Source organism: Ips typographus, linkage group LG1, assembly GCF_016097725.1.
Source record: "Ips typographus isolate SLU linkage group LG1, UJ_Ityp_2.0, whole genome shotgun sequence".
Classification (NCBI taxonomy): domain Eukaryota; kingdom Metazoa; phylum Arthropoda; class Insecta; order Coleoptera; family Curculionidae; genus Ips; species Ips typographus.
The window spans coordinates 17105573-17120308 of record NC_138422.1 but is presented as its reverse complement, the minus strand read 5'-3'; the positions used below and the strand labels follow the sequence as shown (position 1 = coordinate 17120308).

Below are 14736 nucleotides of genomic sequence, written 5' to 3'. Positions count from 1 at the left end.
AAAAACTTGAAATTTTTCATTTTTTTTAGTGGCAGGTTTATGATTTTTTTTTGACGATCCTGTATACAAATGAGTCATTATGCACCCTAAGTTTAATAAAACGATCCTTTATTTACAATAACCCAAAGTTTTATTGCAAAATGAAATACGGTTTTGACAAAAATATGTTGAGCGTTGCAACTGTCACTTTTTTGAAAAAACATCAAATATTTCGAAAACGGCTAGAGATAGGCATAGAGCATTGTACAGAAAAGTTGGTCAGAATTTTGTGAGGAATCCAAATATGTAATAATATATAGGGTGTTCTATTTAAAATAAGAAAGTTGTGATCGACTTCCGGTATAAACGGAAGTGCAACCATCTTGAAAATATTTTAGTTAGATTGGACATGCCCACATCAGTATCGTGCCAAATTCTCAAAACTCTCCTATTTATACTTTTTCCAATATCAATCGATGTCTTTCGTCGTGAGACACTCTGTATTCTCAACAGAACTTCAACCAGACAAGCTTCAAATAGCACACCATTTGAATTATGGACTGGAAATAAGCCAGTGTTAAATCATTTGAGAGTTTTTGGTTGTGAAGCATTTATACATGTTCCAGACAAAATTAGAACCAAAAAGTCAAAAGTGTATATTTGTATGACAAGAATGGGCCTATCCCACATATCATAAATTTTTGTTTTAATGACTGGAATCGAAAGAATAGGATCAAAAAACTAATTTTTCATATTCTTGAAGAAAAAATTATGGTCGTAAATGTTTCTACATTAGTTTGAATTTGTCCATTAAATTTAAAAGATCTGTTTTGGCGCGCATGTGACGTACGTAATTCTGGGCGATTTTATTGGCTGTTGCACGCCAACTGTTTCACTTCTTGTCGCTGATTGGTTGAAAGTGTAGTACGTCACCGGCGGCGGGCGTTTAAAACATGAGATTAATGTAGTTTTTATCATCATTTTTTTTTCTATTTAGACTTAATATTTTTGAAAACAAAAAAATACGGGTATAATATTTTCAATCCGTCTTTGTAGTTATGAAATAAAAAAAAATTGTGGGACAGGCCCATTCTACAAATTATCGTTTATTTGATCCTTTACCTAAAAAGGTTATGATATCAAGGAATGTGATATTTAATGAGCAACTCAAAAATTGTGCTCATGTTGATCAGAAAGTAATAGTGTCTGTATCAGATGATGATATAACTGATTTTAGTGAATTGGATCAAAATCAAATAGAAGAAATTTATGATCAGGAGGAGGAGAATGCAGTGTCAACAGATACATCAAGGACTGAGAATGCAGCAGGTCTTTGAAGAAGAAAGATCTAGAAGAATAACCAGAAAACCAGCCAGATTTAATGATTATGTAATGCTTACTTTTCATGAAGCTGTGAATTCCGAGGATAGTATTAAATGGTTGGAAGCCATTGAAGATGAGAAGAACTCTTTGAAAAAGAATGGTACTTGGATATATGTTGATGAAAAGGATGCTGATGGAAAGAAAGTATTAAGTAGCAAGTGGGTTTTTAGAAAAAAAGAAGATGCAAGTATAAAGCAAGACTGGTTATCAGAGGTTTTGAGCAGGAGTATGGCATTGATTATCAGGAAACATTTAGTCCTGTGGTAAATACTACCTGTTTAAGAACTTTGTTGGCGTTTGCTGCTAATCAATCGTTTATTATTAAAACTTTTGATATTAAAACAGCTTTTCTTGATGGAAATCTAAATGAAGAAATTTATATGGAGGTGCCTGAAGGTTACACAGAAAACGGAAAAGTTTGTTTATTGAAGAAATTACTTTACGGCCTGAAGCAAGTACCTTACACATGGAATAAGCATTTTACTGATTTCTTAAAAACCAAAGGATTACAACCATTGAAATCTGAAAGTTGTATTCTTAGAAATTCTGATGGAACTATAATTTTAGCTATTTATGTGGACGATGGTATACGTCGTATACCTACTTTTTGGAAAGAATGAAAATGACATGTTTAAAATTTTAACCGAACTGAAGAATGAATTTCAAATTACTTTAATGGACAATCCAAGGACATTTTTAGGAATTCAATTATCTATACCTCAAGAGGGACTAGTGCTGGGACAATCAAAATATGTAGAAACCACACTCCATTATCCAGAGTATGACAATATTACTGAATGTGAAGAAAGATTTCCTTACAGACTATTATTAGACTAATTGGTAGGCAGTCTGTTGTATTCAACAAGACTAGACCAGATATATCATATGCAGTAAATTTCTGTAGTAGACGACTAGATCATCCAAATCCCATAGATGTTACCAATGCAAAGCGTATTTTACGATATCTAAATGGAATAAAGACATATTATGGAATCAGCTATATGAAGACAGAAGAATGTGACAAACTGATAGCGTACTGTGACAGTGACTTTGCAGGGGACAAGGAGACCAGGAAAAGTACTACAGATTACATTATATTTTACTGTGGAGGTCCAGTAGCATGGTCATCTCGTAAACAACCTATAGTATCGCTCTCAAGCACAGAAGCTGAGTTTATTGCAGCAGCTGAGTGTACTATAAAGAGTTGTTATACTTAAAAGCAGTTATTGAAGAACTTACTGACAGTACTGTGAATGCAGAACTTCGAGTGGATAATCAAAGTGCAATTCAGCTGATAAAATTTGGACAATTTGGCAAAAGAAGCAAACTGATGTGCATTATCATTTTATTGTGGAAAAAGTTAGAGAGGGTTTCTTAAATGTGAACTTTTATCCATCAGATGAACAGGTCGCCGATGTTCTAACTAAGCCTTTAGGTAGATTAAAATTTGAATTGTTTAGAAATCGGATATTGACTTTGTTTTAGTTACAGTTTTTTTTAATTTGGTCATTTGATATGATGTGTTAAGCTTAGAGATATTTTAGTTAGTGAATTGTTAGAAATGTTTGTTTGAAATGTTTTACAATTAGGGGAAGGTGTTGAAGTAAATTACTTTGTATAATTGTAAAAGTATATGGAAGGTGTCAATTAATGTCAATTAGGTTTCCCTGGATACTGTAATGTTGATTGTCAATGCGGTTGTTCATAATATGTCATTGTAGATGTTTAGTTTTCTTATAGTCAGTGGAGTAATTAAAGCTTCTGATTAATTACAAGTGTGTGTCGCTTAATTGGTCGTCCTTAATCCTATACCTTTTACAGTTACTCCACAGACCCTTGCTAATATGTGGTTTTGAGTTGACTTGCAATGAAATTGAAACCTTAATGTAAGTTTTACGACAGCGTTTTTCTGAATGATTTTGTTAAAAACTTGCTTCATGTTTTTTAAGTTCTTTGAGTAATCAATCAAGTAAAAAATCTATAATAGAATACTATTTCTTTTCATTACAAGCAAATAAATTTATCAACTTTTTACCATTTTACAAAGAAAAAATAAAAATAATTCCAAGGGATATGAACTTGAGCGCTTATATCAAACTACATCATATGTGATCATATTGTGATTATAGGCAACTAGTATGCTTACCACTAAATTGTTGTCAGTGGCAAATTCGACGATTTTCACCACGTCCTGATGGCAAGTAGGCCATAAAACAACATCGGGAATCCTACTGAATTTTCCGTGCTTCAATGTAAACATATCGTGAAGAGTGTGTCCGTGAGCCCGAAACAAACGGTCTACCACATCCACTGAGTAAGAGATTCCAAGCCCTATCAAACGATCCAACAAAGTGTTGGATAATTTAGAAGTCGGATAATCTTCTTGCTTAGGGCGATCGCGAATAGACTGCGGTTTTTGCAAATTCACTCCTAAAGTATCCGTTACCCAACCTACCAGATAAGGAAGGCGTAGCTCGCCTATTGGATACCTACAAATAATTTAATTTAATATAAATTCCATTAGAATTATACAATTTACATCTTAATGATAATTGACACATGAAAGCTTATCATTTTAGAGGTGCAAGTACAGTCAAAATAAAATTATGATATATAATATAATCACTAACTCTTTTAAAATCATAATTAATTTATAACACCATGCATGAACTGAAAAAATAAATAAAACATTTTCTTGGAAAAGTACTTCAACCAGTAGAGTGGATTTTTAAATCTAATTATCTTATTTTCAAAACTAAAAATTGTTTCATAGTTTCTACTTTAAAAAATATACTTGACAAAAACCTACCTTTTTCCAGAGAAGTATACCTCATCATTTCGAACAACAAACTCTGAATCGATATAGCCCCAGCCATTCCATTTCAATAGTTTGTGTCTGCAAGTAGAAAGTTATTTTAGTGTTACAATTTATTTAGTTAGTTAGGCAATATATAAGGTAATTAAAATTCGACCCTCACCATTGGGATCTCGCAAACTATAAGAGATACAAGAAAGTTTAAATTGGTGCAAAGTTGCGCAATGTAAAGCACAACCAAATGCCGTTTTAAAAATTTCGATTTTCCGAGTACTTCCGAAGATATCCGTAAAAACTGATTTTTTGTTTTTATTTATTTCTAACTTTATTTGAAAAGATATCCCAAAAATGAAAGCATCTCCTCATTGTCACTTTTTCCCAGCTCTTCGATGATGGATTCAAATTTTCGTTTTTTGGCAACCATCATCAACTTTCTTTTTTCTTATGGGCGCCATACTGGATTTTTAGCCCACCAAATAGTACGTTTTATTCTGATTTTAGTGATGTATAATAACTTATGATTTGCTTCATAAATTATCACTATTATTACTTAGATTTAGGGAATGCTGAAGCTTTCTAACATACTGTTTCTTATGATGAAAACAGTTTTTTATTAATATTTTACAAACTATTGGAGATAACTATATAAAACTATATACCTATTATTGGAATCAACTTAAACAGACCTATCCAATAAACCAATAATATACAGGGTGGTCCAGTTTTAAATGCCAATAATCCACTGATAGTTCATCAAAAAATAAGTTGACATGTATTATGTCATTTTGCTGAAAAAGGCTTCCTAAGGAAGATACAGTTCTCCAAAATTTAGTTGAAAAAATTATTTTTTTGCTATAACTGTCAGACCCTTGGAGCAATTTTGATCAAATTTTGAACAAGTACTTATGAAATGAATGCTCATTATGTGATGTGAATGACATTTGTCAAACTTGTTAAGTGAAGTAGATACAGTGGGATGGTGTTCATTTTCCCACTCTATTTTCTATACTGACTGGATATTTCCCAAAAATTACATTTTATTTCCTCTGTTGCATCAACAGGGACAGCTTAGACCAAAGTTACTTTCGTCAATTAATGACTATTAATTTTATAAGTACTTGTACCAAAATTGATCTAAATTGCTTTAAGGATCTCAGAATTATGACAAAAAACAGGATTTTTGAAGCTGAACTTTGGAGGGCCTTGGTATCTTCCTGGGAAGGAGTTCATTTAAAAAATGACAACATGCATGTCTACTTATTTTCTGAAGGATAAACCACTATTGCATTTCAATGTTTATAAAATAAACTATCCAATTTTTGCCCTTCAATTATTTCCTAGACAAAGTGCCATTTTTAAAAAATTTTAATTGACGTAGAAAATAAGGCGGGAAAATGAAAACCATCCTCCTGTATCTATGGGACAAAACAATTTTGACAAACGTCATTAACATCACATAATGAGTTTTAATTTCATAATGGGCCTGTCCCACAATTTTTTTTTATTTCATAACTACAAAGACGGATTGAAAATATTATACCCGTATTTTTTTGTTTTCAAAAATATTAAGTCTAAATAGAAAAAAAAATGATGATAAAAACTACATTAATCTCATGTTTAAAACGCCCGCCGCCGGTGACGTACTACACTATCAACCAATCAGCGACAAGAAGTGAAACAGATGGCGTGCAACAGCCAATAAAATCGCCCAGAATTACGTAAGTCACATGCGCGCCAAAACAGATCTTTTAAATTTAATGGACAAATTCAAACTAATGTAGGAACATTTACGACCATAATTTTTTCTTCAAGAATATGAAAAATTAGTTTTTTGATCCTATTCTTTCGATTCCAGTCATTAAAACAAAAATTTATGATATGTGGGATAGGCCCATTGCTTGTTCCAAATGTGACCAAAATTGCTCCAAGTGTCTGACAGTTATAACTAGAATCTGGATTTCTAGGAATTTTGCTTTTTGTAAATAATAAAAGCAACCAACTTTTGACATCGAATGTGAACGATTTACGCAAAAACACGTCATTTGACAGATTTTCTTCATGTTTTTTTTTATTTTTGTGCTTATTTGCTGTTATTTTTTTGTATGGTTTTATTTTGTATAGGTTAATTTACAATTGCAATAGCTGTATTGAGATATTGAAGTCTTCTGAGAGACAAAAAAATATCAATTATCTGTTGCAAAATGGATAAGTATCAATTTACAAATTTAAACTGATCAAAAATTTTCCAAATGCTCCGAAGTAGTAAAAAAATGTAAAAACATTCCAAAACACTATATGTTATGGATTGGTTTAACAAATCCGGACACAAACTTTTAACAAACTGTATTTAATAATTTTAATTGAAAGAAACAAAGTGAACTGGAAAAATACGACTAAAATAACAGCGAAAACACGTGTTCCGTCTCGCAAATCTAAAAGTCGTCTCTGTCTCATTAGGACGTTTTTATGCGTGCACACGGTTTCGTCTGGCCAACACCAACCCGAGCATTGCAGGCTTACACCTAACCACATTAAACACCTCCTCGATTGGCAGCCGGAGTTTCAGCTTGAACTTTTCCAACATCCCCCCCATCTTGAAAGGTTGAGTCTTTCAACAAAGGCAATGACTGTGATTCGTCCTGTTCAGTGGGTAGTGGACACAACTTCGTAAATGCTCGCTTGGCAGTTCCATAAGCGGTTTTTACAATTGCTACTCGGTTGATTCCATCCTTGCCTGGAACCAGTTCCAGAATTCGGCCCATTCTCCATTGAGACACCGGAACGTTATCCTCCTTTATTAAAACGATCTGGTCCTTTTTTAAACTGCCAGTACTTTTGGTCCATTTTTGACGTAACTGTAGATGTGAAAGATATTCCTTCGACCATCTTTCCCAAAAATGCTGGGCTAGCTTTTGAACTCGTTCATAAGTAGAAAGTCTGTTCTCAACAGTGAATCGTACGTCTGCATCGGGTAAAGCCACCAACGATCTTCCAATGAGGAAGTGAGCCGGGGTTATCGGGACAGGGTCATAAGGTGAGTCTGATATGGAAAATAAAGGACGGGAATTCACCACTGCCTCCACCTGTACCAGCAACGTATAAAACTCTTCAAACGTCAAGTGAGCTTCTCCCATTACACGATGTAAATGATGCTTACAACTTTTGACCCCGCTCTCCCATAATCCTCCAAAATGTGGCGCACTGGGTGGAATGAAACGCCATTCTATACCGTCAACGGATACTGCTTCGGCAATTCCATTTTTATGATCAGATAAAAACTTTCCTAAATCCTTTAATTTTGAGCAAGCGCCCACGAAATTAGTCCCGTTGTCGGAATATACGATAGATGGTTTTCCGCGCCTTCCAGCAAAACGTCTGAATGCTTGTATGAAGCATTCCGTGTTTAATTGAGTCACTAATTCTAAATGAATAGCTTTTGTCGCGAAGCAAATAAAAAGGGCAATCCAGCACTTAGAGATTGCACCACCACGACCCTTTTTATTTTTTATCAAAAACGGACCAGCGTAGTCTACTCCTGTAATTTCAAAGACTGATCCTGGCTTCAGACGCGATGCTGGAAGGTTTCCCATTTTTAAACTTACTGATTTTGGGTTGTTACGAACGCAAGTTACACATCGATGAACAATTTTCTTTGCAAGATTACGTCCGCGAATGGGCCAGTACCTTTCTCTTAAAGATGCCAGTGTTAATTGAGGCCCTGCATGTAGTAATCTCAAGTGTTCGTTTAGAAAAAGCAACTCGGTGAGGTGGTGCTTAGAACTTAAAATTACAGGATGAATCTTATTATAATCAAAATTTGAATTTTGAAGCCTTCCACCTACTCGCATTACTTGATCTTGATCCAAAAATGGATTCAAATTTTTTAAACTAGAAATTTCAATATACTGAGAAGAACTTTCTGTTTGTACTTGAATCAACTTATTTAACTCGGTAGGAAAACAGTCATGTTGAGCTATTTTCATTAAAACTTTCATTGAATTTGATAATTCGGCAGTTGTAAGAGGACCTACTAACTTATTATTTACATGAACCCGTTTACTGTTGTGAAATAAACGTAATATGCGAGCTGTCACCCTTTTTAAGGTATTTACGTTTGAGAAATTTTTAAACGGAAATTTAAAACTTGTAGTTATAGTCATTGAGGCTAAACCCTTTTTTCTAACTTCTGGCAAATTCTTTGTACAAATGTTCGGCAACGTAGGCCATTGTGAATGATGACATTTGAGAAAATCAGGGCCGTTCCACCATAACGGTAATGAAAGAAGTTGATCGGGTAAAACTCCTCGAGTAATTAAGTCCGCAGGATTTTTATTGGTGGGTACATGCTGCCACACAAAATTAGATGTCAATTCTTGTATTTCAGATACTCTGTTACTGATAAATGGTTTTAAAGTGTTAGGAGCCATTTTCAACCAGCCTAAAACTATAGTTGAATCTGACCACAACGTGACTCTTTCATATTTTAAGTCGGTTGACATTAACACCTTTTTTACCAACCTAGAAGTAATAACAGCAGCGCACAGTTCCAACTTCGGAATGGTAACAGTTTTTAATGGTGAAACTTTGCTTTTTGCGCACACTAAATTTATGAAATTCTCCTTTAAATTATTTGTTGACCTAATGTAAACTGCACCCCCGTAGGCACCTTCTGATGCGTCCGCGAAAGCATGTATCTCCACAGCTTCGGCATTTTTGCATACAATCTGTCTAGGCACACTTAACTGTTCTAACGCAGGTAGTGCTATTTGGAACTTTTTCCACATTTGGTCAATTTCAACTGGCAATGAATCATCCCACGAAAGCTTGTAAAGCCAAATTTTCTGTAGCAACATCTTCGCAATTATAGTGCACGGAGCCAATAAATGTAAAGGATCAAAAATGCGGGCAATGTGACTTAGAACAATTCGCTTTGTTGCTCGATTTAGGTCAGAAGGTGACGTTATTTTAAATTTTAATTCATCTGCGTTACTTGACCAAATTAACCCTAAAAGCTTCACAGTTTCGTTTTGCCCAATTTGAACGTGACTTTCGCTTTCGGCATGGTTATTACTCACATGTACTAGCACTTCCTTGCTGTTTGAATTCCATTTTCGAAGAGGAAAACAAGCGCTCTTCAAGATTTCTGAGACCTGATCACAAATATGAATAACCTCTTCAATAGTACTTCCACCGCTTAGAAAATCATCCACATAAAAACCGTTGTCAATTATATTTGAGATTTTTGGATTTGATTCGCGACAATCTAATGCTAATTGTTTAATACAACGCGTGGCCAAAAATGGACTAGATGCCATACCAAATACGACTCGTGTCATTTCGTACATAGATAATTCTTCTGACGGGTCCTGTCTCCACAAAATTCTTTGATATTTTCTTTGATCCGGACTAACCGAAATCTGGCAGTACATTTTTGACACATCAGCAGAGACTACATAGTTGTATTGACGAAAACGAATCAAAGTTGTTAGCAATTCATTTTGTACTACAGGTCCCACCATTTGGACATCATTTAAAGATACGCCGTTAACATTTTTATTTGAAGTAGTTGCCATGCTTGCATTATAAACGACACGAAGAGGACTTGTCAAACTTTCAGGTCGTTCTACACCGTGATGTGGAATTACATAACATGACTCGTCTTCATCAAATTGTTGTAACTTCTTCATAAATCCTAGGTCTTCAAAATCTAACATGTAATTAACATAATTTGATCGTAAGTTTGAGTTTCTAAGTAATCTTTTCTCTAAAGCATAAAACTGTCTTTTTGATTTGTGAAATGAGTTTCCTAATCGATTTAAACTTTCTTTAAACGGTATACGCACTTGAAATCTCCCGTCCGCTAATCGGATTGTATTTTTTACGAAATGTTCCTCCGCTTGTTTTTCTTCTTCCGAAAAAGCTGGAATGAGTCCACATTCCTCTAATGCCCAAAATTTAGTTAACTGCTGCTGAACTTCTAGATTCTCTATATCTAATGTCTTTACCCTTGAGAAATTACAGACAGCTGTATGAACGTTAATTAACAAAGGGCCGGCCACTATCCAACCGAATTGGGTTTTTTGCAAGACCGGTTTATTCTTGCCTAACTTATGCTGACCGACACTTAAAATTTCATAAAATAGTTCATTTCCAATTAACATATCTATTTCCGCCGGTGTATGGAAACCCGGATCCGCTAATATAAATGATTTTGGTATATTCAAATCCGATAGATCAATCTTAAAATTTGGAATGCTAGATGTGATACTAGGAAGAACCAAACAATTGACATTAATTTCAAACTCAGAGTGGATCGATTTTACATTTACTGTGCATTTTTTACTCACTTGAGAAGTTGCTTGATTTACTCCTGACACACAAATGTTTATTTTTTCGGATTTTAAACCTAATTTATTACACAAAGATTGTGTCATAAAACTTGACATACTGCCGTTATCCAACAAACAACGAACTACGTGACTTTGGTTGTTCCTATCACAAACCTTTATTAGGGCTGTCGATAACAAAACTTGCTGGATCGCGTTTGACGTTAAACCGACAACAGTGTCATTTTCGTGTCTCTCATTGGGTTCTATTTGTTCTTGATCTCGTGCATTTGTGGTATTGTTACCATTATTTTGATGCCTTTCAGAATAATCTAGATGTAAAACTACATGATGCTTGTATCTACATTTTGTACAAGATTTTGATTTACACATTTTACTGTTATGACCCGGTTTAAGACAGCACATACATAAACGCTTACTTTTGATAATTTCAATTTTCTCAGAATGAGGCATTTTCAAAAAATGTTCACAATTTTGAATAAAGTGATGTGCCTTGTTGCAACACAAACAAGACTTTTCTTGACCTCCTGTATAAAAACTTCGAACATTTCCATAAGATTTTGGTTTAACATCTTCTTTTGTTACTTGCAGAGTTTCTAAGAAATCAGCACGATCTTTTAGAAATTTTGTAAAGTCGCTTAATACGGGATTTTCTACCAAAGTACTTTTCTTTTGTTCCCAGCCATTACTAGTAGCTGAATCTAGCTTTTGTGATAACAAAAATATAAGAAGCGTGTCCCAATGTTCTACAGGTTCCTTTAACTGCTTTAAACAACGTAAATGTTTATTTACAGTGTCTATCATACCGCGAATTTTATCTGCTGATGGCTTCGTTATCGGTTCAAGGCTAAAAAGACATTTAACATGCCTAAAAATAAGTAATTTTTCGTTATCGTATCTGTCACAAAGAACCTGCCATGCTGTATTATAGTGACAATCAGAAAATTCAATGGCTTGAATAACTTGCAGAGCTTCATTTACTAAGGCACCTCTTAAATAATGAAATTTTCGAATATTTGATACCGAACAATTTGAGTGGACTAACGAATTAAAAACTTCCCGAAACTCCAACCAATCATCGTATTTTCCGCTAAATTTTGGAATATCGATCGGTTTTAAACCTGAACTATCATTTACAGACGGTGTTGCCGAAGCACCACCGCTTTGAACACTTACATTAATCGAGTTAACTGCGTTGTGTTGATTTAATAAATTTCTTGCAATTGCGATTTTGGAAAAATATGACTTTTCAAATTCTTCACTTTCATCACCCAGTTCCGCCAATTTTTCTACATTTTCTAACTCTTCTTCACTGTATAATAGAAATAATTCTTCTTGTAACTTTTCAAACTCATCCAATAAAGATGGTTGAATTCGATTTAATCGCGTTTGAATATCTAAAGCATCAGTTTCAGTTAAAGAGTTAGACGGAGTCAAAACTGCTAAAACATCGCTTTGCAAAAAATTTCCAAAACGAGTTAATTTACTTTTTAAAATGCCCTTGGCTCGAATAATATTTTTAATTTTGTTTTCAGTAGACGTCATCTTTAATATCGACAATTTGACAAAATTTAAACTGAAAACCCTTACAATATCAAATCACATCAAATATACTAACACCCGAAATGTTTTTCCGCTGCTGGTGCAAACATCGACACGTTGATTTATCATATAAACAAGGAAAAAGGACTAGGTAAATTCAAATAAATGGAAACGGCTCACCCAGGTACACAGCTTCTATCAATTGGTCAAACAGTGTCTTTGTTGCAATTTATTCACAAATGTTTCTGTCCACTAGTTCAAATGATGCACTTTCCCGCCAATAGAAGTTACTGGAGCACGATTTGTTTCGTTGCATACGATTGCAAACGTTTTAAACGGTTCGTAGTCTCGTTATAAAATTTAGCAATGGAAATGCATCCGCCATCGAAGGACCATGTTATGGATTGGTTTAACAAATCCGGACACAAACTTTTAACAAACTGTATTTAATAATTTTAATTGAAAGAAACAAAGTGAACTGGAAAAATACGACTAAAATAACAGCGAAAACACGTGTTCCGTCTCGCAAATCTAAAAGTCGTCTCTGTCTCATTAGGACGTTTTTATGCGTGCACACGGTTTCGTCTGGCCAACACCAACCCGAGCATTGCAGGCTTACACCTAACCACATTAAACACCTCCTCGATTGGCAGCCGGAGTTTCAGCTTGAACTTTTCCAACACTATAGAAGCTCCAAAATGCCTTGCAAGAGCTTACAAAACAGCCTAGAAGCTTCCAAAAGCTTTTAGAACAGTCTAAAAGCTTCTAAATGCTTTTCAACTTAATTATAAAAACCCTCAAAAGATTTCAAGACAGTCTAAAAGCTTCCGTAAGCTTCTAGAGCACTTTCAAGAGTTTCTAGAACTGTCTGCAAGGTTTCAAATGTCTTAAAAAACTGTCCAAACACCTTCCAAGTGCTCCTAAAGTAGTCTAAAAAGGTTTTAAAACAGTACTACAGAAACTCCAAAATGCTTCTCAAGCAGTCGAAAACCTTTCAAAACAGTCAAGAAGTTTCCAAAAGCTTTTAGAACACTCTAAAGGCTTCCAAGTGATCTTCAACAAGTCTAGAAAGTCTCAAAACATTTCAAGGCAGTCTAAAAGCTTCCGTATGTTTCTAAAGCAGTTTAAAAACTTGTTATAAACTTATGTTGGCGATCTTTTGACTGTGTGTCTTGCCTACTTAGCAAATTTGAATACTATGGCTTTAGGGGTAACTCGCTACAACTTATTCAGTCATACCTTTCAGACCGCTTCCAACTGGTCGATATCGCGGGCAGCAGGTCGGAGGCTCTCCGTGTAAGCGCAGGTGTCTATACTCGGACCCCTATTATTCATCTTGTACGTAAATGAACTACCTTCCCATCTCTCAAATCTGACATCGGTTCAATATGCAGATGACACAACCCTTCTTGACCATCATTGTAACACTGCTCAGCTCCACGTGGTAGCTGCCGCCATTCTTAGGAAACTAAACACCTATTTTGCTGACATCAATCTATGCCTCAACCTCGAAAAAACAGAAACTGTCATATTCTCCTTGAAAGAAAAAGATGAAGGTAAATCGTTCAAATTTTTAGGAGTAATCTTTGACAGCAGGTTGACCTGGAAACACCACATCACCCAATTGACAAAAAGCCTCTTTTCGACCCTATTAATAATAATATTTCTTTATTTCAATATTGTTACAGCGTATAAATACATATAACAAAATGAAGTGCGTCAGAAACAAAAAAAAACAAAAAACAAAATACAACAAAAGAAAATAATGTATACCTAATTACAACTTGTGGTTCAAATTTTATCCTTTATACTAGATGAGAAAAAAAAGCTAGATTCTATGTGTTCAAGTAATCGTCCAGATGGTAAGGTTCAAGTTCAATAAGTAGTCTTTTCAAGGCTACTTTAAGCTTCTTCTGAGAAGTGATTTGTTTAATTTCAATAGGTAATTTGTTGTAGAGTTTAATACACATGTAATTAGGGCTTTTCTCTGTTATGTTCAAATGGTGTGTGGGATATATTTGATTGTCTAACCTTGTGTTATATTTATTAGTACGAGAATCTGTAAATAGAGAAGCTCTATTATTGAAGAAAAACATTAGACACTCATATATAGAGGGCATACACTGTCATTATCCCCATTGATTTAAAAGTATTTCTGCAGGATTGCCTGTAATCCATTTTTTTAATTATCCTTATTACACGTTTCTGTGCAACAAAGGCGTTTTGAATCTTACCATCTCGACCCCAAAATATAATGCCGTACCTCAATATAGATTCAAAATTTGCGCAGTATAACACCTTTAATGAATGTTCACTTAAGTATCTCCCAGTTATTCGCATTCCGTAGCTGATGGATCCTAATCGTTTGAGCAGTCCATCCACATGAAAGCCCCAGTCAAGGTTTTCATTGACATAAACCCCCAAAAACTTTGTATTTTCCGAGATAATTATATTTTTTTCCATTAACAGTAGCTGTTCCAAATTATCAAAGTTTGATCGTTTGGTCTTAAACAGAACGATGTTAGTTTTTTCCGAGTTTAAAACTAGCCCGTTTTCATTAAACCATTTTGCAGCTTTTGATGTCAAAGATTGGCTTTTACTTATTAGTTGCGAGCGAGTTTTATCTCCTACTAGCAAGTTGGTATCATCAGCATAATTTATGATAGATTG

At 34.5% G+C, this 14736-nt stretch overlaps 1 protein-coding gene across 1 annotated transcript in view; it reads right to left on the bottom strand.

Annotated features, from left to right (window-relative positions):
* Positions 1 to 14736, bottom strand: part of Agps (alkyldihydroxyacetonephosphate synthase) — a 58036-nt gene that overhangs the window by 34644 nt on the left and 8656 nt on the right. The window contains exons 2-3 of the mRNA XM_081996139.1: positions 4172 to 4258; positions 3509 to 3851 (exon numbers count right to left, since the gene is read on the bottom strand). Of these exons, the coding sequence (XP_081852265.1) occupies positions 3509 to 3851; positions 4172 to 4258 (430 nt within the window). The remainder of the gene's footprint in view (positions 1 to 3508; positions 3852 to 4171; positions 4259 to 14736) is intronic.